We start from the raw sequence: 25,169 nt of genomic DNA, 5'->3' as shown, positions 1-25,169 counted from the left end.
CTTGAGATTCTCGACTTTTTATTGTTCCATATGAATTTTGTTGTTATTTTTTTTAGATCATTAAAATATTTTCTTGGAAGTCTGATTGGTATAGCACTAAATAAATAGATTAGTTTAGGGAGTATTGTCATCTTTATTATATTTGCTTGGCCTATCCAAGAGCACTTAATATTTTTCCAATTATTTAAGTCTGACTTTATTTGTGTGGAAACTTTTTTGTAATTTTGTTCATATAATTCCTGACTTTCCTTTGGTAGATAGATTCCCAAATATTTTATGCTATCAACAGTTATTCTGAATGGAATTTCTCTTTGTATCTCTTGCTGTTGGATTTTGTTGGTGATGTATAAAAATGCTGAGGATTTATGGGGATTTATTTTGTATCCAGCTACTTTGCTAAAATTGTGAATTATTTCTAATAGCTTTTTAGTAGAATCTCTGGGGTTCTCTAGGTATACCATCATATAATCTGCAAAGAGTGATAGTTTGGTTTCCTCATTGCCTACTCTAATTCCTTTAATATCTTTCTCGACTCTTATTGCAGAGGCTAGTGTTTCTAATACGATATTAAATAATAATGGTGATAGTGGGCAACCTTGCTTCACTCCAGATCTTACTGGGAAAGATTCCAGTTTTTCCCCATTGCATATGATGCTTACTGATAGTTTTAAATATATGCTCCTGACTATTTTAAGGAAAAGTCCATTTATTCCTATGCTCTCAAGTGTTTTTATTAGGAATGGATGATGAATTTTATCAAATGCTTTTTCTGCATCTATTGAGATGATCATATGGTTTTTGTTTGGTTGGTTATTGATATAGTCAATTATGCTAATAGTTTTCCTAATATTGAACCAGCCCTGCATTCCTGGTATAAATCCTACTTGGTCATAGTGTATTATCCTGGGGATGATTTTCTGTAATCTTTTTGCTAATATTTTATTTAAGATTTTAGCATCAATATTCATTAGAGAGATTGGTCTATAATTTTCTTTCTCTGTTTTCAACCTACCTAGTTTAGGTATCAGTACCATGTCTGTGTCATAAAAGGAATTTGGTAGGACTCCTTCAATCCCTATTTTTTCAAATAGTTTATTTAGCATTGGAGTTAATTGTTCTTTAAATGTTTGGTAGAATTCACATGTAAATCCATCTGGTCCTGGGGATTTTTTCTTAGGGAGTTGGTTGATAGTTTGTTCGTTTCTTTTTCTGAGATGGGACTGTTTAGGATATTTACTTCTTCCTCTGTTAGTTTGGGCAAGCTATATTTTTGGAGGTATTCTTCTATTTCATTTAAGTTGTCAAATTTATTGGCATAAAGTTGGGCAGGACCATGAATTCTTGATAACTTAGGAGGACTTAAGAACCAGAAAGTCTAAACTCCCCCTTATCTTGAGATTACACATTTACAATTTATAATCTTAGAGTAGCCAGCCCTAAATTATATCAGTCCTAATGGTCAGGAGGGGGGATTGCAACCAAGGGGATTGAGGCAGAACAATTCAAAGAACTGAGGCACAATAATTTAGAGAAACTGAGGCAAGAAAATTTAGGGAAACAGGCAGGACGATTAGGGAAACTGAGGCAGGACAATTAAAGGGAAACTGTGGCACAATAGTACTATTGAGAATAGCAAAGTCATTTACAACTAATCATCCCAGAACATTGCTATTACTTTGTATACAGTATATTTCACTTTGCTTGAGTTCATGGAGAACTTTCCAGGTTTATTTTTTCCAAGAGCATTCTGCTTAACACTTCCCATAGAACAACAATATTCCATGACAATTATGCACTACAATTTATTTAGTCACTCCCCAATTAATAGGGATTATCCCCCCCGCCCATTTCCATTTCTTTGCATTAAGAAGAGAGCTGCTACAAATATTTTTGTACATATAAGTCTTTTTCCTTTTCTTTCCCCCTTGTTAAAATCTCTTTCGGTATGCATGCCTAATAGTGTCATTGTCAAAGAATATTCATGAATGTGTAGCCGGTTGGGCTATATAGATCATATCTTTTGATCATTTATCAAATGAAACTTAAAAAAAAAAAAAACAAACTATCCAATAAGGCCAGATAGATTGCATACTAGATTGAGTACTGGTCCTGAAATTAGGAGGACCTGAGTTCAAATTGGGCCTCAGACATTTATTATTTACTAGCTGTGTGACACCTGGGTCTTGTAAAAAAAAAAAAGTCCCTTCCTCCCCAAGAAATATTAAAAATTGTTTTAAAAGTAGTGGGAAAAATAAATAAATAAAAAATCACTGCTAAACTAAATTGTTCTACTTCCTAACCAAGTCATTCAATATTCAATCCCCTTTGATTTAGTTTTCATAGAGACCTTTACTGAAATTATTCTCTCCAGGTCACCTGTGATTTTCTGATTGCCAAATCCATTATACTTTTCTCAGGTCTCATCCTCCTTGATTTTTTGGGATAACATTTGTCAATTTATGAACATTACTTCCTTGTTATTACTTTCTCATTTTTATTCCTCTCTCATTTACCCTTTACTGTTTTTTCTCAGTTTTCACTTTCTTTTCTTACTCTGAAGTATGATTTCCCCCAAGATCTTTCTTAGGACTTTTCCTTTCCTATGTCCTCATCAGGTGGCTTTAATTGTATTTTCATGCCAGTGATTCTTAAATCTGTATCTCCAGTTCAGATCTCTTAACTGCATTTCAATTGCATGCTAGATTTGTATATAGCATGATGTAAGTTCAAAACTTGGCTTCAGATGCTTGCTAGCTATATTAACTGAGATACATCTCTCATCTTTTTCATTTGTAAAATGAGAATAATAATAGCACCTACTGAATTCACCAAGTGCTTTTGAGACAACAATGAGATAAAAATGAGAAATAAAGAAACTTCAAAATGCTATCTAAATACTCATTAATGATTTTGTTTCAATTTCCTCTATATCTTGTATATAATACCTTAATCAGAAACAGATGCTACAAATATCTATTCTCAGTTAGCCACTTCTCTTCTTTTACCTATGTTGATTTTGTTCATGCAAGTTCTTTTAAATTTTAAGTTAAGCAAATTGTTTCGTCTTTTATGACCACCTTTATCCATTGTCTAGTTAAGAATTTTCCATAGAAGTAGGCATAAAAGAGAAAGCAATCTACTGGGTTGTGATGTTCTTTTTGGTTTGGTTTCCTGGAGGTCTCTGGGAGCAGCCTTCATTTCAGTTCAGTAATCACCACAAGTATAGCCAGATATTAAAAGTCCAAATACTTTATTTTCTCTTTCCAAGTCTCGTCTCCTTTCCTGGGGCCTGGTTAGCTTTCTTAGAGGCCTATCTCTCCCCTTGGTTCTGAGAGCTTGAGCTCCTGCCACCAGTCCTTTGCCTCTGCTAGCTTCTCTAATGAATCCTGCCTAAGGCTCCTACCTTATATGCTGTACATTGAGTATAAACCCATCATAATATCACTAGGAAACCATTATTTGTTGTAAGATTAAATCAATGCTAAACTAGATTTAACCATTGTCTCTATCAGTTCCACTGTCTTAGTACCTTGTAAGAATCCTTTGTTTCAAGTTCAGAGTTCTGGCCCAAAAAACTGGGTTTTAAAAATCATTCTTGACTTAATTTTACTCATCTTTTACTTCCAAGAATTTGTAAAGTTCTATTGATTCTACATCTCTAATATCTTTGCATTTGCAGGTTTGGGTTGTTGTTGTTGCTGCTGCTGCTGTTGTTTTGTTCTCCTACCATACTTCTCACTATAATTCCATGGCTGAAACCTCTAATTCAAATCTTCCCATTTTAATCATTATTTCATGACAGTGTACAGTCTAGCCAAATTGAAATGTTCCCCATTGGTCATACTAACCTTTCCCATTTGTATGCCTTTCCAAAAGTTATCCCTTAGGTCTAGAATAAATTAGCCCATCTCTATTTACTGAAATATCCTTCCTTTCCTTCAGTACCTAAACTGTGAAGTCCTTAAACACAGGGATGATGTCATTTAAAAATATTTAATGTCTGGCCTATTAGTACTTTAGATATGATAGTTACAAAATTCATTGAATTGAATTGCTAATGGTTTATCAGAAAATCTGCTCTGCAAATTGACATGTACCTTGTGTAATAAAGTATTTAACCTTTATTCTCTGGATACAAAGTAAACCAAAGTACAAGTGACTTTGTTTAATACAAATCACTCCTGGTAGCATTATCTTCCTAAAGACTTACTCTCATTGAAACTTTTTGTCTATTGATATGTGAAGGAAAGATACACAAAGTATCCTTCTGTCACTCCTCAGTCCCTTCCTCTCTGCAGAAAATAATCCTATTTCCTAAATGTTTATTCTTACTTTCCCCTGAATTTGTGTCCTGTTATTACTATAAAGATTTCTACCCTTGCCTAAATAAAATACTCTTGTTGCTTGAAACAAATACTGTTCTCTGGTACAAAACTACAGATACCTACCCCAATTCAGTTTACCTGATTCTCTCTGAAAACTGGATCTTCTGAATTTAATGTGAAATAGTCACAAAGAATCAAGTTCTTAATCTTTGTTATTCCTTGATAAAGCACATGTCTAGTGAATTTAGGAGGCAAAATTTATAGTTATACATGTTGTTTGTTTCAGTCATGTCTGATTATCTTGGCAAAGATACTGCAGTAGTTTGCTATTTCTTTCTTCAGCTCATTTTACAGATGAGGAAATTGAGGCAAAAAGGTTAAGTGACTTGCCATGGTCCCACATCTAGTGTCTGAGGTCAGATTTGAACTCAGGAAGATGAATCTTCTTGACTCTATGCCTCGCATTCTATCCACTGTGTTATCTAGGTGCCCAAACATTAGTTTGTTGTTGTCCTTCATTCTCGAAGAGGACAAAAATGATATCACTATATTAGAGTCAAGTTACAGTGCATCCTACTGTGGCTGAGACCATTATGAGCTGGAAATGCTCTGCCACAGGTTGGACACAAATAATCCCTATGAGCATTTGGAGTGACTTCTCTAACTTTGGGCATCTTGCCTTTCTGAGCTAATTCAATCCTGCTTCACAGAATGCAGTTGGGGTATACTATGCTGGGTGGTCTTGTGCCAGCGTCCTCCCTGTCATACAATCAATTCTAAAGTTCTTAAGACAAATCTTGAGAGTGTCTTTGTATCATTTTTTCTGACCACTTTGTGAATATTTGGTCCGTGTGATTTCTCCATAAAATAATCTTTTTGAGCAGCATACCTCTGGCATTTGAACAATGTGGTGTGCTGAATCCTGGGGAAATGGGTAGTAAGGGACAGTTTTACACAAGAGTATTTTAAATGCAAATATTCATCTACAATAATATTGAAATAAGTAGAAAGGACACACACATACAAACTCTAAAATGCTACTGTATTTTTATAAGAAAAGAATAAGAGATTAACAGTAGCTACAATTTTGACACCTGTTCAAGAAATCTCTTCAGTTGAGTGAACAACTTTTTTTTTTTTTTTTTTTTTTTTTTAAATGACAAGCCAGTTTTCCTCTAGATTACATCCCACCTTGTTGCTTCCTCAAACACACCCTGATCTTCTCATAGAAATTCTAGAATCTTCTATAATGGAAACTTCCATGTTCCGCTGAGAATTTTGCTGGCCAATCCCCAAGCATTCCCTTGCCTGTGACATCAAAGAAAAGAAACCAATCAGTGACACCAGAGTGAAAGTAAGTGTGCCCCTCCATAAAATTTATGGTCTTTTCCTGTTTCAGGTTGCTGCACTATAAGGAACTACTTCAGGGTGGTAGTTCACTGCTCTAATTTTGAAGGTATTTGTTCTTTGTCTTGAAGTGTATAGAGGAGTCAGAGAACTGTCTAGATTCAACTATTACATTATAGAAAATATAGAGATTATAAATAAAGAAGATATATACTTAAATGTACATCTAGGATGAGCCTCCAAAATGTAATTATTCTCTCAGCTGCTCCCTCCTGATATGAAGAGCACAGGTATGCTTTTGGAGATTTTTTTTCCTCACTTTCTTGGCACATAGTACCATTCAAGAATCCTAAGATTATGTGTTCATACTATTAAGAACAGGATGATGTTTTATTAAAAGGAATCAAACAACCCTCCTCCCCCAAACCTTTGAATGAACAGCCATTTGTCTAAAAGATAACATTATCCATATCTGTTCATAATTTTAATATTAATCTCCTAGAAAAGTATATAATCCCAAGTGGAAGGGTTTCTCTAATGAAGGCTCTTCCCCACAAACCCTATCTAATCCGCAGTATGTGACAATATTCCTTCCTCCTTTCTCCTTTTAACAGTCTGTTCCTCATAATGTACATCTCTGAGAAAGAGTGAATACCCCATCACTAACTATGCTAATTTTGATTTATTCACAGCATCACACCTTCCTTGCAAACAGATTTAACTTAACCCCAACAAGAAATTCCACTAACTAGTACTATTTTTTTCTTTTTAAAAAAATATTCTATTAAAAATTTAACATCAAATATCAATACAACCTACTAAACTGACAGCAACTATTTTCATTTAAATTAATTTAAATTCAATAGAGACAATAACTGTAAAGGTTCCTTCCCTTTCAAATTTCCAGAGGGTTTTTCCTTAATTCTCTCTTACTTTTCTTATAGTTATAGTGTATTTTTTATTATCCCCCTTTTTTTGTGTTACAGGATCTGCTCTGGTTTAAGGCAGAAGATGCTATTTCTGTATGATCTCAATTCTATTTCCTTTGTAGTTAAATTTTTCTTTCTGGGTATTTGAAGGATTATTTCTTTGATGAGGAGCTCTGGATTTTGGCTCTTACATTCCTGGTATTTTTCATGTTGAGTTCCTTTCACAAAGTGATAGTTTTTTTCTATTCTTAATTTGTTCTCTGGCTCTTACAGACCTAACTATTTTACATTTGTGATTTCTTGAAATATAGTGTCTAGGATTTTTTAAATCATAGTTTTCATGAATTCTGTGATTCCTAAATTATTTCTCCTTAACATATCTTCTAGGACAGTTTACTTTTATATCAATTATTTTACTTTTTTCGACTTTTTTCTCCAATCTTTTGATTTTGTCTTCATTTTTTCTTTCTGTCTCATGGAATCATTGATTTCTACTTGGTCTATTCTAGTTTTCAGGGCTTCCATTTCTAAACCACTTCTCATGAACTACTTATTCTATTAATTCTTTCCTAAACTTTTTTTTTTTAATTTCTTTTAGCTCTTTCTTGATTTCTTCTAGATATTCACATAAGTCCTTGTGGAAAATCCGGTTTTTCTCCTCTAAGTCTCTGGTTAACAATTGTTTTGGAATTAAATTTATCATATATTACGCATACACACATACACATGCATTACACTTACATACATACATATGTATAGATTTACATTTTTAAATTATGTTGGGAGGCATTTTCTTTTGATTTGCTTATCTTTCTAGCTTTTAGTTTTTGAATTTGAGCTTTTGCTAAATTTAGTCTTTGCCTTCTGCTTTGCTCTTGAATGGGGTGGTAGGCCAAACCTGGTCTTGCCCTGAGTTTGATGGGTTCTTGTACCGACCTCTGCTTCTTGGGGTTTTCTCTCTCTCATATATTGAAGTTCAGAGCCCTTTCTAGTATCTCAGGATAAAATGTTAGGAGCTTCAGAAACCCCGAATTTGCACTATCTTGATCTGTGTGCTACTGGAGAATGGTATTGTGCTGATTGCTACCCATAATTTGGGGCTTCCAAGATTACCTTGGGTCTTTATCAGGGGTAAATCTCTTTTGCTGCTTTTGGATTCAGAGCCTTGCTGGCTATATTCCTTGTCCAATCAGTGGTAGTGCTGACTGGAGCTTACCTTGCTGGAAGGATTGTTTCCTACTGCTCATGAGCTTCAGATTAAGTTGCTGTATAATTCTGGTGTGGGAAGATGTTATAATTTCTCTCTGGATTGTTCTGATGGCTACTTCAAAGTTTTCATTGGAGGAAGTATTGTAGAAGGTTGGTAGTCTTCCTCATGTTCAGACTGCTATATTGGCTGCAACTCCCTCTTTGCATTTTATTGCCTCTAGGATAAAAAAAAATGAACTAGACTTTTTGACATTTCACTTCAGAATTTGACTTCAATCTATTTTTCCAATATCATTTATACATTGCTCCTCTTTCTGTATTTTAGTTTGCCCAAATGGCCTTTTTTTTTTTTTCCCAACTGTTTTTACACATAACATTCCATCTTTGATCTTGGTGCCTTTGCACTAACTGTCCCTAATTCCTGAAATCCATTTTCTTTCTTAAAATCTTTTTTTGTTAACCCAAGTACTATATTCTTTTTTTTTTAAAATTTTTTTTTATTTTTTAAATTTTTATGTAATAATTACTTTATATTGACAGAATCCATGCCAGGGTAATTTTTTTACAACATTATCCCTTGCACTCATTTCTGCTCGGATTTTCCCCCTCCCTCCCTCCACCCCCTCCCTTAGATGGCAAGCAGTCCTATATATGTTGGATATGTTGCAGTACCAAGTACTATATTCTTTCTGGTCTTTCTTGAACTCCCCAGCTGTTGGCTCTCCCCTTAATATTCTAAATTTATTTTTTTGGTATGCAATTATATACTATGTTTTGTTTCCCCTAGTAGAATGTAAACTCCTTACTAATAAGAACTTGTCCTTATTTTTTTCTTTAAATCTCTAATTCACAGTACCTGGCAAATAGACATTTAAACAATGCTTATTGATTGAGTGATTCTATTGTTGAGTTACCTATAGTTAGTAGTAATTAGTAGAATTTGGACTCAAGCCTTCTCACTTAAGATCCAGGCTTTTTCCACTGGAGCATAGTTATTTAGATAAACTTGAAACAGGAAATCCTGATGAAGTGGCTCATTTGGATTCAAATTTCTAAGAGGCATTAGCTATAGTATAAGAAGTCCTGAATGTCTGAGTCAATATCTGACTTGTTTCTACCATTTAGTAGATGTATTTAATTACATTATGTGAACTTGAGGAAATGACTTAATTTCTTTGAATCTTCTAACAGGATCTTGAAAACAGAAGAGAATGACCTAAATCTAAGTCTAAGGTTTCTTCCCTCTATTCAATCCCTTCCCCCTCTTTTCTATTAGGTTAGAAGACATTTCAAAAATCATCTTGTCTAATCTTTTAAAATTATACATGGAGAAAATTGAGATGCAGAAGGGGAAGGAACTTTTCCAGCTTGGACAGCAAATAAGTATATAAAATTTCAGCTTATTTAGCTTCTTGGCTAGGACCCTTTGTATGAGATAACAGTTCTCTTGCCTTTAATTTAAGAGGATCCAGTCCAGGTCACTAAATACAGAGAAGATGTAGCATTCTTTATATATTTCCCTTGAAAATGTCATTGACATTGCCAAAACAATGATTCCCTTGGTTCCCTTGACCTGATGCCAGCAGGCAGGTTTCACTGCATATTGATTATCCTCCCTCCTAGTTTTCAAATCGTCTGAATCATTAGCGAATGAATCCATCTTATTAGCCAAGTCATGATTTGAGATTCTTCCCTTTGTGAAAATATTTAAGAAAGGTCAGCTTACTTAGGTGATATGTTTGTGTGCATATATAAATTCAAAATGAATTTTCCAAAACTGTAGCTAAATAATATCCATTATTGGGAAAGTTAGAAGGGCTGTAGTTTAGCATTATTTTAAAAATCTATAAATTGTAGTAATTATTTAAAACAATGATAATAGCTCATATTAAGAATATTCAGATTATATTTATGAAGTTATTTTATTTTAAGGACAACTGAAATACTTCAACAAGTACATTTTGGGCAGTATTAATACTAATTACATACTAACTAATATAATTAATATAATATATGTAACTAATACTAATAAAAACGTAGTCATAGAAAATATACTTTCATTTCATGTGAATTTTATTAGTGAATTAGCTACATGATATATTTTTTTCCCAAATATTTTGCTTCCCTAAGGAACCTCGGGAAAAATTGTCATGATCAAGAAGAAACATTTCTACAAGATTCTGGTTTAGAGGCTCTTACAGACATTCTTTCCTTTATCTATTTCATCTTCACAATAATGTGTGAGTGATAGACCATTGTTCTTAAAATTCCCCTTTGTAAGATGTGGAAACAAATTCAAAGAGTTTAGAGGCTTCCCAAAGTTCACACATTAAAAGATAGTAAAGTTGGTCTAAGGAGTGGCCGACTCAGGACTAGAGCACAGGTCAGTTTTCGGCCCCCTAGTTCTTTGCCCAACCTTCCACAGTTACTTAAGAGCACTAGTTTCTGGCATTTCGAGGTGAAAAGGGAATTGTGCAAGGAGTTTCATACAAGATAAACTGACTTCCAAAAACTGATTGCTGGGAGATTAATGACTAGAACTAGTACCAGATCCCTATTATTCCTCTAATCTAAATCTAAAAAAAAATTGTTCTTAGTTTCTTTCCCGCAATATTTCCCGTGTCTGGAGTGCGTTTTACTGAGTGGAGTGAAGAGAAACGCCTAACCCCAAAGGCTTTGCAAACTCTGAAAAAACCTCACAAAGAGGCCACAGCCCCTTCAGCCAATCAAACCCTCTGAGCAGAGGGAATCGACCCCTCTAGACTGAGTAGCGGGAGGTGAGGGGCTGGATTGGGATGGGGGTAAGTGTGGGAGGGTGAACTAGATCGATCGCTTGCTCGGCCGTCTCCTGCTTCTGCCTGGCCGTTGCTAGGGAGAAAGGGGACGCGCGCCGAGGCCCCTCAGAATGGCCTCAGCGCAGGCGCCTGGGTGCAGCTGAGCGGCCGAGGGCATCCACTACGGGCCTAGCTCTCTGTCTTTTTTGGAGTTTCTCCTCTTCTGGGCCCAAGCCACGGAATTTATTGTCCTCCCGGGACGGGGGAGAAAACGAGGTGTAGGTCTGAGGAGAAAGATGGAGTCAGGAAAGGTCAGTGCAGGGATGGGTCGGGGGCGCGCCGAGGAGAGACCTTCAGGGCCTCCTTCCGAGGGCCACTGGGGCCTCGGCGGTTCTTCTGTCTCCTGGCCTTGGCCTTTCTTCTGTCCTTTGCTCCGAGGAAAACGGTTAAAAAAATATCCGCCTCTGCCCCTCACATGCTGGCAATTTCATCCCAAGAGAAGCTGCTTTAAAAGTGGATTGGATGCTGAGAGGACTTGGAGAAGAATCTGGATGGAGTTACTCATTTCCTACGCGGAAATTTCCTCCTCCCTCCTCTCCCGTGCCCCCTTCCCCCCGCTTTGCTTCAAAGTCATTTGGTCTGCCTCATAATATAACAGTAACTCAGCTTGGTTCTGTGTTAGCTGCTGGAGATCTCGGAGTTGTTGTTTTGAAGGAGTGGGACTAGTTCGTTTTCTGCGCCTCTGTTTGTAGTTTAATAAAGATCAATCCAAAGCTTATTCTCGTGCATTTTCCAAAAGACTTGGTATTTTGTTGGAAGTCAGATTCTTGAGCTTAAGCAGCACGCATTGAGGTGGTACACGTAAAGGTTTGCAACGAGCTTTACTTGAATCAGCACGTGTACATTCCTGGGAGATAGTCACCAAAAGTATTATGAACTCCATTTTACCCTTGGGAAAACACTCTTAGAGAAACAAAATGATTTTGCTCGTGATCATGACAGTGCCAGGGACAGAATTCAAACCCAGGTTTCAGATTTCAAGCATTATCCTCCATCTCCTTGGTCATCCACACTCTACTAGATAACAAATACCGAGAAATCATTATCAATCTTCAAGCCTTTATTTAGTAGCCACTATCTTGTAAACGTCTGTGCTATCTTCCAGAGACACAAAATAAGATGGGAAAAAATGATCCTAAGTGCAAATTGAATTATGGTTTTCTTACTTCCTTCTATTTTCTTTTTTGGCGACTTGGCTAATATAGAAATATGTTTTATGTGATTACACATGTAATTCACATATTGCTTGCTTTATTAGTGAGTAGGGGGAAGGGATAGAGAATGGGAAAGAATTTGGAACTCAAAATTGAAAAAAATATATAATATTAAAAAAAATTTTAAAAAATCCTTCTTACCTATTAAGGAGTTTACATTGTAAGAAGGAAGGCAAAAACATATAAGTATACCCAGTAAATAGGAAGAATAAATTCAAGCAAACACAAAGTATTTAAATACAGGGTAGTTTAAGAGGCAGGACAGAGTGTGTGTGTGTGTGTGTGTGTGTGTGTGTGTGTGTGTAATTGAGGTAGTATTTCATGTAGAAGGTTGTGCTTGAACTGTTTCTTGTAGGAAAGAGGGATTCTGTAATGCCAAAGTGAGGAGTATCAGACATGCAAGATTGCAAGTGTAACAGTAAGGAATATTAGGGAAGTATATAAGGAACCAAGAGCAAAGACCATTTTGGTTCTACAAGATAGGGGAATATCCAGTGAAGTCAGGAAGAGAGATTGGGGAGAGGTTGTATAGAGCTCTCTTTTTTTTTTATATTTCAATTTTTATTAATTTATTTTTCCCAATCTATTTATTTATCCAGGTATTCATTTATTTGTTTGGTTGTTAGATTCATGCTGTAGTTATGGTTGATTCATTCAGTGATTTAGCTGAGGTTAGAGTGATAAAAAGAATGGTCATATTTCTATCTAAACTTGTAAATGGCTTATTAGCACTCAAACTGATCAAACTTTGTCATAATACTCTGCCTTCAGAGTTCTATTCTATACTCCTACTGACTAGAAAATGTAGAAGCTTCTATCAAGCTATAAATTTATATAGAGGTAATTCATGTGAATTTGTATGGGCTTTTAAAAGCTAAAGAGAAACAAAATTTAGAGGGAAAAGAGAAATGGTCTCTGGACAGAAACTTGGAGAACAGCTTCTGATAAAAATAATGAGCCAGTCCCAAGGATGAGCCAGACAGGTAAGAAAGAGAAGTTTGAAAAAGGAGTGTCAGAATGATCCAGAGAGGAGATATCCTCATCTTCCAGGAGAAGGCAGGCCTGGAGTATCAGGACAGTTCAGGGGAAGAGAGCCTCCAGCAGGAAAAGGAAGGCCAGGATTGTCAGTTCTATCCAGAGAAGCGGGGCTTGGAGTGTCAAATGCAGACAATAGGTTTAATAAGGGTACAGTTGGGGACAGGAGCAGAGCGGGAGTGTGTGGAGGCATTTAAGAGCAGTTGAGATTATTGGTTATTCAGAAGTGAATGCAAGGGATAATTCTGTAAAAAATTACCCTGGCATGGGTTCTATCAATAAAAAGTTATTTAAAAAAAAAAAAAGAGAGAGATTATTGGTTATTGTGGAGAGATCAATTTCCATTGAGGAATGAATTTAGATGCCAGATTGCAAGAGGGTCATCGTGATGACTGCAGTAGTAGTGGCTTACCAAAGTTTTCAGTTTGAGAATTAGCTTGTTTATATGCACAATCTAGGACATCTTAAATTTAGGTGCCTCACATATGATGTTTTAGATAAGATTAGCTTGGTTATATATGAGGCTACTTGGTGCAGAATTAAAAAACAGAAGAGTCCTGACTTAAGATTTTGTTTTGTAATATGGGCTGTTGTGACTATGAGTCAGTCAAAAAGTTTTCTCATCTGTAAAATATAGACAGTAATATCCATAGTACCTACTTTACAGAGTGATGAGGATTTAAAGGAGATAACATGTGAAGAACTTTGCAAATCATAAAGCATATCAAAGTATTATTAATTTTCTCCATAATCTTCATTGGTTTTCTCCATTACTTATGAGATCAATTTCCTTTGAGTGAGTCCTTCATTTTTTTTTATTGTAGTCACTGTACTTTGTTGCATCAAATCCTCTCTTTTCTCAAATTCTTATATTTATAATTTGTTGCCATATAAGAGTATCCCATTGTATTCATATACTGTGGTTTTTTCCAGCTTCCAAATGAAGGGAGCCTACTTTGTTTCTATTCTTTACTCCTATGAAAGGGGAAGGTAACAAGCAACATTAAATGTTGACTATGTGCCAGTCACAGTGCACTTTTCTAATCTCATTTTCATAGTATCCATAGGAAGTAGGCACTTTTGTCCCTAAAATGTAGGTGCTTATGTCTGTTGTTCAGATGAGGAAACCTGGGAAGATTGAGGTTAAGTGATTTGCCCAAGTCAGACAACTAATAGTAAATCTTGGAGGTCTTCCTGAGTTGAGGCCCATTATTTACCGTATATACTCGAGTATAAGCCGACCCGAATATAAGCCGAGGCCCCTAATTTTAACCCAAAAATCTGGGAAAACTTATATCAGTAGGTTTAGGTAGCACACCGCTGCCCGCAGAGAAGGAGAGCGGGTGCTGGTATACATATGTAGAGCGGTTGCCAGCATTAGTATACAGTCCGGTTACCGACTGTGATACTACAGGAACAGCCGCATCACAGTAGCAACGGCTGGCCCTGTAGTATCACAGTCGGCCCTCGCGCTGTATACTACACAGCAGGGGGGCATTTTATGTCCATTAGTGGTATTGTTCTGTCAAAAGGGTCTTAATCTGTTAGTCACTTTCTTTGACTAATTCCAAATTGAAATGAAGATCAACTGGACCAGTTCATGGCTCTACTAAAAATTATTTTGTGCAATCTTTCCATAACCTTTCCAATATCTATTAGTATCCCCATCTTTGGTTATCTTTGTCAGTCAGTGTGATATGAGGTTCTAATTTGCATTTCTTTTGCTATTTATGATTTTTTTTTTGGGGGGGAGGGAACTAGGGCAATTGGAGTTAAGTGACTTGCCCAGGTCACACAGCTAGGAAGTGTTAAATATCTGAAGTCAAATTTGAATTCAGGTCCTCCTGACTTTCAGGGCTGGTGCTCTATCCACTGTGCCATCTAGCTTCCCACTATTTATGTTTTAGTATATGTTTTCATGTGGTCATTTATAGTTTGCATCTGTTCCTTTGAAAACTGCTTATATATCCTTTGCTCATGGGGAATGGTGGTGTTATAAATTTGTATTAATTCTCTTATATAAATTAAGATTTTGTATATTTTTGTTTTCTCTAGATTATTTTCTAGGTATTAGAATATGGTATTCCTTATAGAAATTTATGCTCTTTAAGATATGGTGTTTAGTTCTTGTTTCTCCCTAATCACTCTCTTTCCGAAAAGCACAGATAACAATCTATTTAATCAGTTGCATTTGTGATATTTCTGTATCTCTAAGTTTATTCTTTTTTTTTTTTTTTTTGCTGAGGCAATTGGGGTCAAGTGATTTGCCTAGGGTCACACATCAAGGAAGTAGTATCTAGGCTTATTCTCATGTTTTAGTAAGTAAAACGTGTGTATGTGTATATATATATATATATATATATATATATATATATATATGTATATATATGCATATTAGCATCTATATATTGGCATTTTCAGCTGTGAAAGGCATCAGCAACTGGGTAATTGAGTTGAGGTGTGAAAGGTGTGTAAAAAGGACATCAAGTATTACTTAAGAAAAAGTTAAGAAGGTCATTATGATTAACTATACTGGGTGCAAGGGGAGGAATGTATGATAAAGCTGGAAGCATGAGTTGGGGATGATGAAGACAGGGGTAACAAAGACAGGAGTTTATATTTGCTCTTGGAAGAGATAGGAAATCACTAGAATTTATTGAATAAGAGAGTGACATAGTTATGTTTGGAATATAGAAAAAAATCACATTGACAGTACTATGGAGAATGGATTTTATTGGAGTATTTTTGGGGAAGCGAGAATGAATGAAAAGTATCGACCAAGCCTGGTGCTGGAGATACAAATATAAAATGGAAGACCTTTCTTGCTCTCAAATTTACAGTCTAATATCACATTTTACACCCAAACAAACACACACATGATATACTTATAGTATATTAATAGTTTATATAATATATTTGTATTATTTATACTTATCATTAATAGTTTATATAATATACTTTTATTATTTAGACTTATAGACGTCTTTTAGGTATAGGTATATACCCTTTCTCTCTCTTACACACACACACACACACACACACACACACACACACACACATTCTCTCTCTCGCTTTCTCTCTCTCTGTCTCTCTCTCTCTCTTCTCCCCCCTCCCCCAGCCCCCCGATGAAATATATACTCAAAATCTTTAGAGACATTGAATATGTTTGAGGGTAACCGGAAATTTAGCCACTGGATAATGGCTATGGTGATACATAAACTAGATAATAGAAATTGGGTCTCAGTCCTATGTTTGATTTCTCAGTGATGGTGGCAGAGTGGCAGAAAGAGGAACAGGAGGTGTTAAGAATCTAATAGTTTTTTATGATCTAAAATATCAGTTTAACTGTTGATAATGATAATGTGAGATGTTTAATAGCAAACTTGCTATATCAATAGAGTTCAGTGGCTTGGACTTAGTAGGTACTAAGATTATATATATATATATATATATATATATTCCCAATTATATGCAAAAACAATTTTAAACATTCATTTTAAAAAAATTGAGTTCCCTAATGTATTGTTTGTGGAATTGAACTGATCTAACCATTCTGTAGAACAATTTGGAACTATGTGCAAAAGGCAATTAAATTGTGCATACTCTTTGATCCAGTATGTAATGGAATACTATTGGGCTGTGAGAAATGATGAGCAGGCTGATTTCAGGAAAACCTGGAAAGACTTTTGATGCTTTCAGAGTGATGAAGTGATGCTGAGTGAAGTGATTGGGACTAGAACATTTAATATTGTAACAGCAACATTACATAATGATCAACCAGGATTGATTTAGCTCTATTCAGTGATACAGTGATCCAATTCAATTTCCAGAGATACTTGCTTAAAAATGCTGCCCATATCCAGAGAAAGAACTATGGAGTCTGAATGCAGATTTATATTATTTCCACTTTTTCTGTTTTTGTTTTTTGTGGCTGTTCCCTTTTGTTCTTTTTCTTCTTTCATCACATTATTAATGTAGAAATATGCTTAACATGACTGCACTTGTGTTATCTGTCTTGAGGAAGGAGAAAAATTTGTAACTTAAAATCATGTAAAAAATGAATGTTGAAAACTATATAAAGTGTAAGTGGAAAAAATAAAATGCTAGTTACTAAAAAAAAGTTGAGTTCCAAATTCTCTTGTTCCTTCTCCTTCATCCTTGAGAAGGCAAGCAGTTTGATATAGATTATAACATATGCAGTCAATGCAAAACACATTTTTGTATTAGTCAAAGAAAACATAGACTCCCCCCCAAGAAAATAAAAAAAAAATAATAGTGCTTTATGACAAATAAGAAAATATGTTTAGAAGAACACATGTTTAACCGATATTGAATTCTTGCTCTCTTGGAGAGGAAGAGGAGGAAGAGACACAAGTTTTACAAAGGTGAATGTTGAAAGCTATCTTTGCATATGTTTGGAAAAATAAAATACTATTAAAAATATATTTTTTAAAGCATGATTTGCTTTGCTTTTAGACTCCATCAGTTGTTTCTCTGTCTGTGCACAGTATTTGTTATCACGTGCTTTGGAACTAATAGGATCATTGTATTGCTGAGAATAGTTAAATCATTCATAGTCAATAATCATACAGTATTAGCTGTTACCGTATACAGTGTTCTCCTGGTTTTGCTCACTTTACTTTATATCTGTTCATGTGAGTCTTTTTAAAGTCTCTTTTGGGATACAGATCTAAGTGATTTTGCTGGGTCAAAAGATATCACAGTTTTATAGCCATTTAGACATAGTTCCAAATTATTCTCCAGGACAGCAAGGTTTGATTAATTTTTTTGATGATTAACATATATCCTATATGTTCTTCTTTGAATAAGACAATATTAATTTCTAAAAATAGAAATGAAATAGAAGAAAATATGCAAAAAGGAAACATTGTCAAAATGGCTTATTCTGAATTTCTTTGTACAATTTTACCTTATTTTTCTTTTCAGAGAAGAACCAAAGATGACACTTGGAGAACTGAAGACCTCAAGAAATACCTTCGGGTAATGTTTCAAAGATTTGAAGGAAGGTTCATTTAATTTCTGAATTATTTTTACTGATAACGTTATTTACTCATTGATATGTATTCCATTATGAATATACTATTTTAAATTTTATTTTTTATTATTTTATGCTATTTAAAAAAGATTTTTGAGATAATATAGCATATACTTTTTATGTCTCTATATACTTATGTATTGAAATGAATTTCTCTCTTGGATGACAACATGTAATTATAGAAATAGGGTAAAAAGCATGGGGCTCAGAATGGGTCTGCTACAGGGGTCATGGTAGGAACTTTCAGATCCCCAATTATTGGGTAAATTTTTGCTCTATATTCATGCTCCCATCAGACTTATTGAGATTTGTTATAATGGTAAAATGTATCAGACATTCCTCTAGTTTCAGTGTTTTTGAGAATAGTTGGAGTTAGTAGGACATGGCAAATCATATAGGGAAAAAGTACAGTGGATAGAACAACAGTCAGGAAAACTTGAATTCACTTATTAGCCACTGCTAAGTGACCCTAAGCAAGTCACTTGATCCTGTTTGCCTCAGTTTCCTTATCTGCACATTAAACCAGAGAAGAAAATGGTAAACTATAGTATCTTTGCCAAGAAAACATCAAATGGGCTCATGAGGAATTGGAAATGACTGAAATGACCAAATAGTAATAGAGCACTTTCAAGGCTTCTCCTTAAGATTCTGTAACCAGGATACCCAGAGCTATTAGCAGGTTTCTATCAATTGTGTAGTAACTTGCTTATAAAGGTCTTATGGCTACATCATTTGTTTATATTTTGTGAAACACAAATTGGAGATCAATGTCCAGAACCAGAGCAGGGATCAGTTTTTTGTTATGATAACAGAATCTGTTGAAGCCACCATTAATAAAAGCCCAAAGGTTGCAATAAGGAGATAAACTTTTTTTTTTTTTTTTTTTTAAGGCAACTCGGGTTAAGTAAGTATTATATGACTGAGGCAGGATTTGAACTCAACTCCTTCTTATTTCATTTGTGGTATTCTATCCACTGCACCATCTAGCTGCTCCATGGAGATGAACATTTTAAGAGGAGTGGCAAAAAGGGGTTCTAAGCTTTGGTACAGTGGGAGATGGGCAGGCAGAAATAGGTTTTGAAAGAGAAATATATAAGAAAATTAGGCAAGATAGATTATTTGTATTATATTAATGTTTATAGTGGGCAGGATTATTTAATACCTATCATATTATATATGAAAAAATATAGTTGAAAATTGAAATGATCATCTTATACCTTTATCTTGCTGAGGTTAGAAAAAAGTTCATTTGAACGGTTTGGACATATGTATACTTATTGTGTATCTAATTTATACTTTAATATATTTAACATCTACTGGTCATCCTGCCATCTAGGGGAGGAGGTGGGAGGAAGGAGGGGAAAAATTGGAACAAAAGGTTTGGCAATTGTCAATGCTGTAAAATTACCCATACATATAACTTGTAAATAAAAAGCTATGGGGAGGGAAAAAAAAGAAAAAAGTTCATTTGGATGAATATATTCTAGTGTATGTTCATGGGTGAGCTTGGTTTTTTTCTTTTGAAGGAGAGTAATGATTCTTACCCAATATCAAAAATACTTTGGACTCTTCAAGGGCAAAGGCTCTTTTCTAGTATAAGAAAGTATCATTTTTTTCCCTCTTTATTCACTCTAGGCATCACAGTCAGATACTCAAAAAGAAGAAAAGAAACACAGAGAAAAGAAAGCACATAGAGATTCAGAAATGAGTGAATTGTTTGAATACAAAGAGTATAAACACAAAGATCAAGAAAAAGAAACACTAAAAAGCAAAGAATCTGGGAAAGGATTTTATGGTGATAGAGACAGAGATAAACAAAAAGAAAAGAGAAAAGAAACAAAAGAACGAGAGAGAGAAAAAAATAAAGAGAAACATCGTGAACAGGATGCTGAGAAGGAAAAATATCACCGAAGCAAGGATAAAGAAAAAGAGAAAGAGAAAAAAATTAAGAAAGAAGATATAAAGCAAACTGTTAGTCCACATCATATTAAGGGATTTGAAATGCGAGATAAAGATGTGGAAAAATTGGACAGGAAGGTTTTTTCAGGTAGGTTGACTTGTTTTATTGGGCAAATTTTGGCTGTTTCTCCCAGTTCATCACACTTACTTAGAATTGATCAGCTGGAATTAGATGTGATTTTAAAAACTGCCCCTTATTTTTATACCAGAATGTACAAAAGTTATACTCAGGCATTGCTAATGTTAACTACAAAAATGATCTCAAATATATTTCTTAAAAAAAAAAAAAACCCTCTTGCTTTTTGGAAGATTTTCCTTTATGTAGATTTTGTTTTAATTTCATTTTTTTGAGTGTTTAGATTTTATTGAAAGAATTTATAGTAAGGCTTAACTAGGTGAGTGCCCCTGGGACCAGGCCCACAGTGGACTAGTGATGGAGTTCCTTGTTTCCATATTCCTGCTCATCTTCCCTAGTGGGGGTCCTGACTATTTCCTTTCCTGAGCTTTTTCCTTGATTCTCTGGGGCATCAAGTATAAGGAAGGCAGGTGGCTATTACTTTGCAGTGGTGGAATTGGAATGACCCAACATTAATTTGGAATGCAGACTTTGAAACTCTATGTTTCAGTTACAAAAGGAATAAGTGACCAAGCCCTTGTGGCAGTTGTGATCACTTTTGCTTTCATTGCTATTCTGAGAATCTATCTATCTATCTATCTACGTATACACATACAAACATCTATATTTACATCTACATAGCTATATTTATATATGTGTGTACATGTATAAATATATATCTACAAACATACATATGTATGTGAATGTGTGCGTATATGTGTATATATTTTTAAGAATTGGCAAAACAAAACATTCATCCTGATAATCAAGAGCTTGTATGGGTGCTCCAGGAATAACTTTGAACAGAACAGTATGTACTTGCTGCTGTTTAGCTGCAGTTATACACTAATATGACCTGTCCAATCTTTTTATGTAGGGTTTCTCTTCTTGTTGACATGGTGGATTTTTTTTTTTTTTTTGATGGTACTTGCCTTTTTGTATTCTGGCAATATGGTTTATGGTTTGGGACCATTAATAGTCCAAGCAGTTTGCAGGCAAATGGTTACCTTATTCTTACCGGTATTTGGTGAAAATAATTAGACTAAAGATGTCTCAGAATTACATCAAAATGTTAATGACTATAATAGAAGATTCTCAGGACAACTCAGTTCTACTGTGGAAAGAAGTATAGATCTGCCCACTTTACTGAGACATACATTCGGCAAAATGTTTTCATGTGGGTTCTTTTCTGGATGCTTTACCATCCATATTACTTTATTGGGAGCTTTTTTCTATCCAATATCAATTTTGTATTTTATTCCCCCCCATGGGGGGAGGGTGAAAAAGTTTTTTTTATTCTTACCTGTCTCTCAAAACCAAACCAGTTGTCTGTGCAAATTGTTATTGTTAAATATACAGTTTACTGCTTTCCTTTATAATGAAGTATGAATATTATAATTTTCTTTATAGTAAAATGTTATATAACATTTCAAAGTTAAAAAAAGAAAGCATTTATAGAAAATTCTAGACTTTTTTTGTGACTGTTTCAAATAATTTCTTTTGGTGGAAAATTATATGTTCAAAACCTTTAGTAGTTTCTGGTCTCTTAATAAAAAAAGATTAAGTTCATTATTTCATTGAAAATTTAGTTTCCTCAGTACTGCCTGTACTACTTCACAATGGATCCTTCCTCCAGTGGTTCATGTTGTCTTATCATATAGTAACCACTTAATAAATTCTGACTGTATAATAAATTGATTATAGTTACTCATACCTTCTCATCTATGCAATTCTTATCTATGTTTGGAATTGTGTGGTACATTGGAAAAAGCCGAATTTAAAGTCAGAAGATATGGGCTTAAATTTTAGCTACAAAAATACAACCTTGAATATCCTTTGGGAAAGTCCCTTAATCTCTGTTTCTTTACTTGTGAGGATTCATTGTCCTAAGGTTTGATTTAGTTTTCTTTTAGTTCTAAATCTACAAATTTGTGTTCCCTCTAAATTCTCAGTTTATTATAGAGGATCAACTTGAACATGCTAAAAGCTTTCTTTTGTGTTATTTAATATTTCAAGTTTTGTAGGTTGTTGCCTTGTCTATTATTTCTTACTTGCAGTATCATATCATGGTAGAAGTTTTTTTTTTTCCTTTTCTGATCATTTATTTATTAAAGATATACTATCTTTTGGGCACATATTAGGATTGGTAATCTGTCAGTGCTCTCCCAGTTTACCATTACTCTGACTTCTACTTTCTTTTCTCCCCCAGTCCTGAATTTATAATCAGCTGATTTAGATACATACTGTCTACCATGTTTGAATCCATTATCATCTTGTCCTATCAAATCTCATACTCTTAATACCACCATATGCATTCTCTTTCCTTACTCAATGGCTTCTAAATGTTGGTGGAGGGAGCCACACAACCATGTGGTCTAAATCCACTACAAATTTGGCTTTTCTAATCTTCCTTTAACTCTCACTGCAAAATAATCCCCTTTCTCTTTTCTTTTTATTATCACACCCCCCTAGCAACTGTTTCAGACCTTTGTTTTACACTCCAAACTTGTAACATTATTTTTCACCTTGTCATCTCAGCATAACACCTTGTTTCATACTTTTCTGAGAAAAATAGAAGCCACTTGCATTAAACTTCCTATTCTCCCCTGTTTGGTATCTATCTTTGCTGCAATCTCCAATAAAGAGACTCTATTTCCTTTCCTTATACTTTTGTCTCTTGATTTTTTTTTTCCTACATCTTCTTTAGCAATTTGCTTGTACTATCTTCTTCCTATTTTAAATATTTAAATATGTCTTCTTTGAATGATATACTATTGTTCCCAATTACATGTAAAAAGAACATTTATTTTTCAAAATTTTCAGTTCAAAATTCTCTCGCTCCTTCCTCTTTCTCCCCCTCCCAAAGATGGTAAGGACTTTAAGATAGCTTATAGTGGGGGACTTTGTTAAGTGCCATATCCAACAATTTCTCAGTACTTATCTTTATTAAAATCCCTGTTCTATTTTGGGGTTGGTATTTTTCAGTTAAAAGACATATGTTAGTGGCTTTTTTTTAGTTCTAAATTGTTCTCCAGAATAAGTTGAACTAATTTACAGTTTCATCAGCCCACCTTCCTACCTCTTCTATAGTTTATATCTATTTATTGTTTGTCATCTTTTCCAGTCTAATATGGATATGAGGTAAAATGTCAGAGTTTATAAATTTTTCTTGTTATAGGGATTTAGAATAGTTTTTCATATGATTGTCAGAAATTTGTTATTCTTAAATTTACTCACATCATTTAGAAAGTGCATCATGGTCTTATATATTTTTGTCAGTTTCTCAGCCAAGTCTCTAAGGAATAGCTTAGTGTTTCAAATCAAGTTTTTATATTTGAAACACTAAGCTTATTCCTTATATTGTGGAGGTATTTGTACAGTTGATAGCTTTCTTTCTTTTCTTTTCTTTTTTCCTCCACTTAATAACATTTTGTTTTTTTTTCCAATTACATGTAGATAATTTTTAGCATTTATTTTTGTAAGATTTTGAGTTACAAATTTTTCTCACTTACCTCCCCGTCCCCAAGATAGTAAGCAATCTGATATAAATTATATGGGTGGTCATTTTAAATGTTTCCATAATTGTCATGAAAATCAGAACAAAAGGGAAGAAAAAGCTATGAGAAAGAAAAAGCAAACAAAAAAAGATGAATAGTATACTTTGATTTGCCTTTATCTCCATAATGCAGGTTCTACCTTTTTTCTTCTAATTGTTTGACTTCAACTCATTGTCCATTTGCCTTGCTTACCTCTTGTAGATTAATTAATTCAATGGATGAATTTATCCAAATGCATGTCATAATTGGGATAATTGGTATTATTTATTCATTTTTCTGTGTGTGAATTTTCTCTCTCTTTTACATAATCATGAATCTCACTGAGGAAGATTTTTGGGGTAAAGGGCTTGATGTAGGTAGTCTGCCTGATATAATTCATAAACAAGCATACCTTGAGGATGTTACCATTTATAAGAGGGGTTTTTAACTTGTAAACTTAAATGGGGAAAAAAATTACACATGTATTTTTATTAACATTTGATTTCTTTTGTAACCTTATACATTTATGTGTTTAAAAAATATTATTCTAGGATATGGTCAATAGGCTTCAACAGACTTCCAGTGGGCCATGACACTAAAAAGATTAGGTACCTTTGATGTAAAGGGAAATCCCTCTTTTTTCTGGACTCTGCTCAAGACATAGGACCATAGGTTTAGAGAAAGAAAGAAGCTTAGAGACTATTTAGTCTTATTTTATGTATAATTGAGTTCTAGCAATGGGTCTTACAAAGATGATTTTAGCAGTTGTATGATGGATGGATTGAAGAGAGGACAGACTGGAGGTAGGGACATTAATAGGAAATTTATACAATAGTCCAATCAGATATCAAAGAGAATTTGGTTGTAAGAGATGTTGGGAAAGTGGAATTGACTTGGTCACTGGCTAAATATAGGATGAGAGTAGCAGTTTGAGGGAGAGACAAGAGTCAACTTCCTTGACAGTAGTGAATATTTCTCTCAACCTGTTTCTTCATGTTTTATGTTAGTAATTATTATTCAGCATACTTACCTCTGTGGTGACATTTGTAAAGGAATCTTGCATTATTTTAATATGTATAATGAATATGTATTCTTGGAAAGAAACCTGTATTTTTTTTTCTTCTTTTGACTCAGTTGCTTGTTTGTAATCAACATATAATAGATACTGTATTTTCCATTTTTTTGTTTTCTATATTTTTCCCATATTTATTGTAGTTTTTATAATTATGAATATAATGTTATGGTGTAAAAAATTGTCCAGGGGGCCCAAATATTTTCTATGAAGATTATTTTTGCTACATATGTGAGAAATTATCAGCGTTATTTTAAAAAATAACTTTTTACATATAATTTACTCAATTCATAAGAACTGCATATAAGGTAAGATATAACATTTAAAATATAATAAATATTAAACCCTTATAATAAGAAATAATCTTCCCCCTCAAAACAATTGTTTTTCTCCTTCCTTTCTTTTTTTCTTCCTCTCTCTTTTCCTTCCCTTCCTCTAATCTTTTCTTCCTGCCCTTCCTCCCTCCATTCCCTTCATTTTCTCCCTCCTTCCCTTCCTCCCTTTTTCCTTCTCTTCTTCCTCCACCTTCCTTCCTCCC

General features: G+C 34.3%; 1 protein-coding gene across 2 annotated transcripts in view; it reads left to right on the top strand.

The window, feature by feature from the left end:
* Positions 1–5,791: 5,791 nt before the first annotated feature.
* The window catches only part of DYNC2I1 (dynein 2 intermediate chain 1), an 80,022-nt gene continuing 60,644 nt past the window's right edge, over positions 5,792–25,169 (top strand). Inside the window, exons 1-3 of one of the 2 annotated variants that reach the window (XM_052000134.1) lie at positions 5,792–5,962; positions 17,841–17,894; positions 19,585–19,996. In XM_052000134.1, the coding sequence (XP_051856094.1) occupies positions 19,654–19,996 (343 nt within the window). In that variant the 5' untranslated portion in view covers positions 5,792–5,962; positions 17,841–17,894; positions 19,585–19,653. Of the gene's footprint in view, positions 5,963–10,635; positions 10,896–17,840; positions 17,895–19,584; positions 19,997–25,169 lie in introns of those variants that run through there. The other variant, XM_052000133.1, reaches the window with a different exon arrangement.

This window comes from Antechinus flavipes, chromosome 5 (genome assembly GCF_016432865.1).
Source record: "Antechinus flavipes isolate AdamAnt ecotype Samford, QLD, Australia chromosome 5, AdamAnt_v2, whole genome shotgun sequence".
In the NCBI taxonomy this organism is placed as follows: domain Eukaryota; kingdom Metazoa; phylum Chordata; class Mammalia; order Dasyuromorphia; family Dasyuridae; genus Antechinus; species Antechinus flavipes.
The sequence above is the reverse complement of the archived record's forward strand: the minus strand, read 5'-3'. Positions and strand labels throughout refer to the sequence as shown.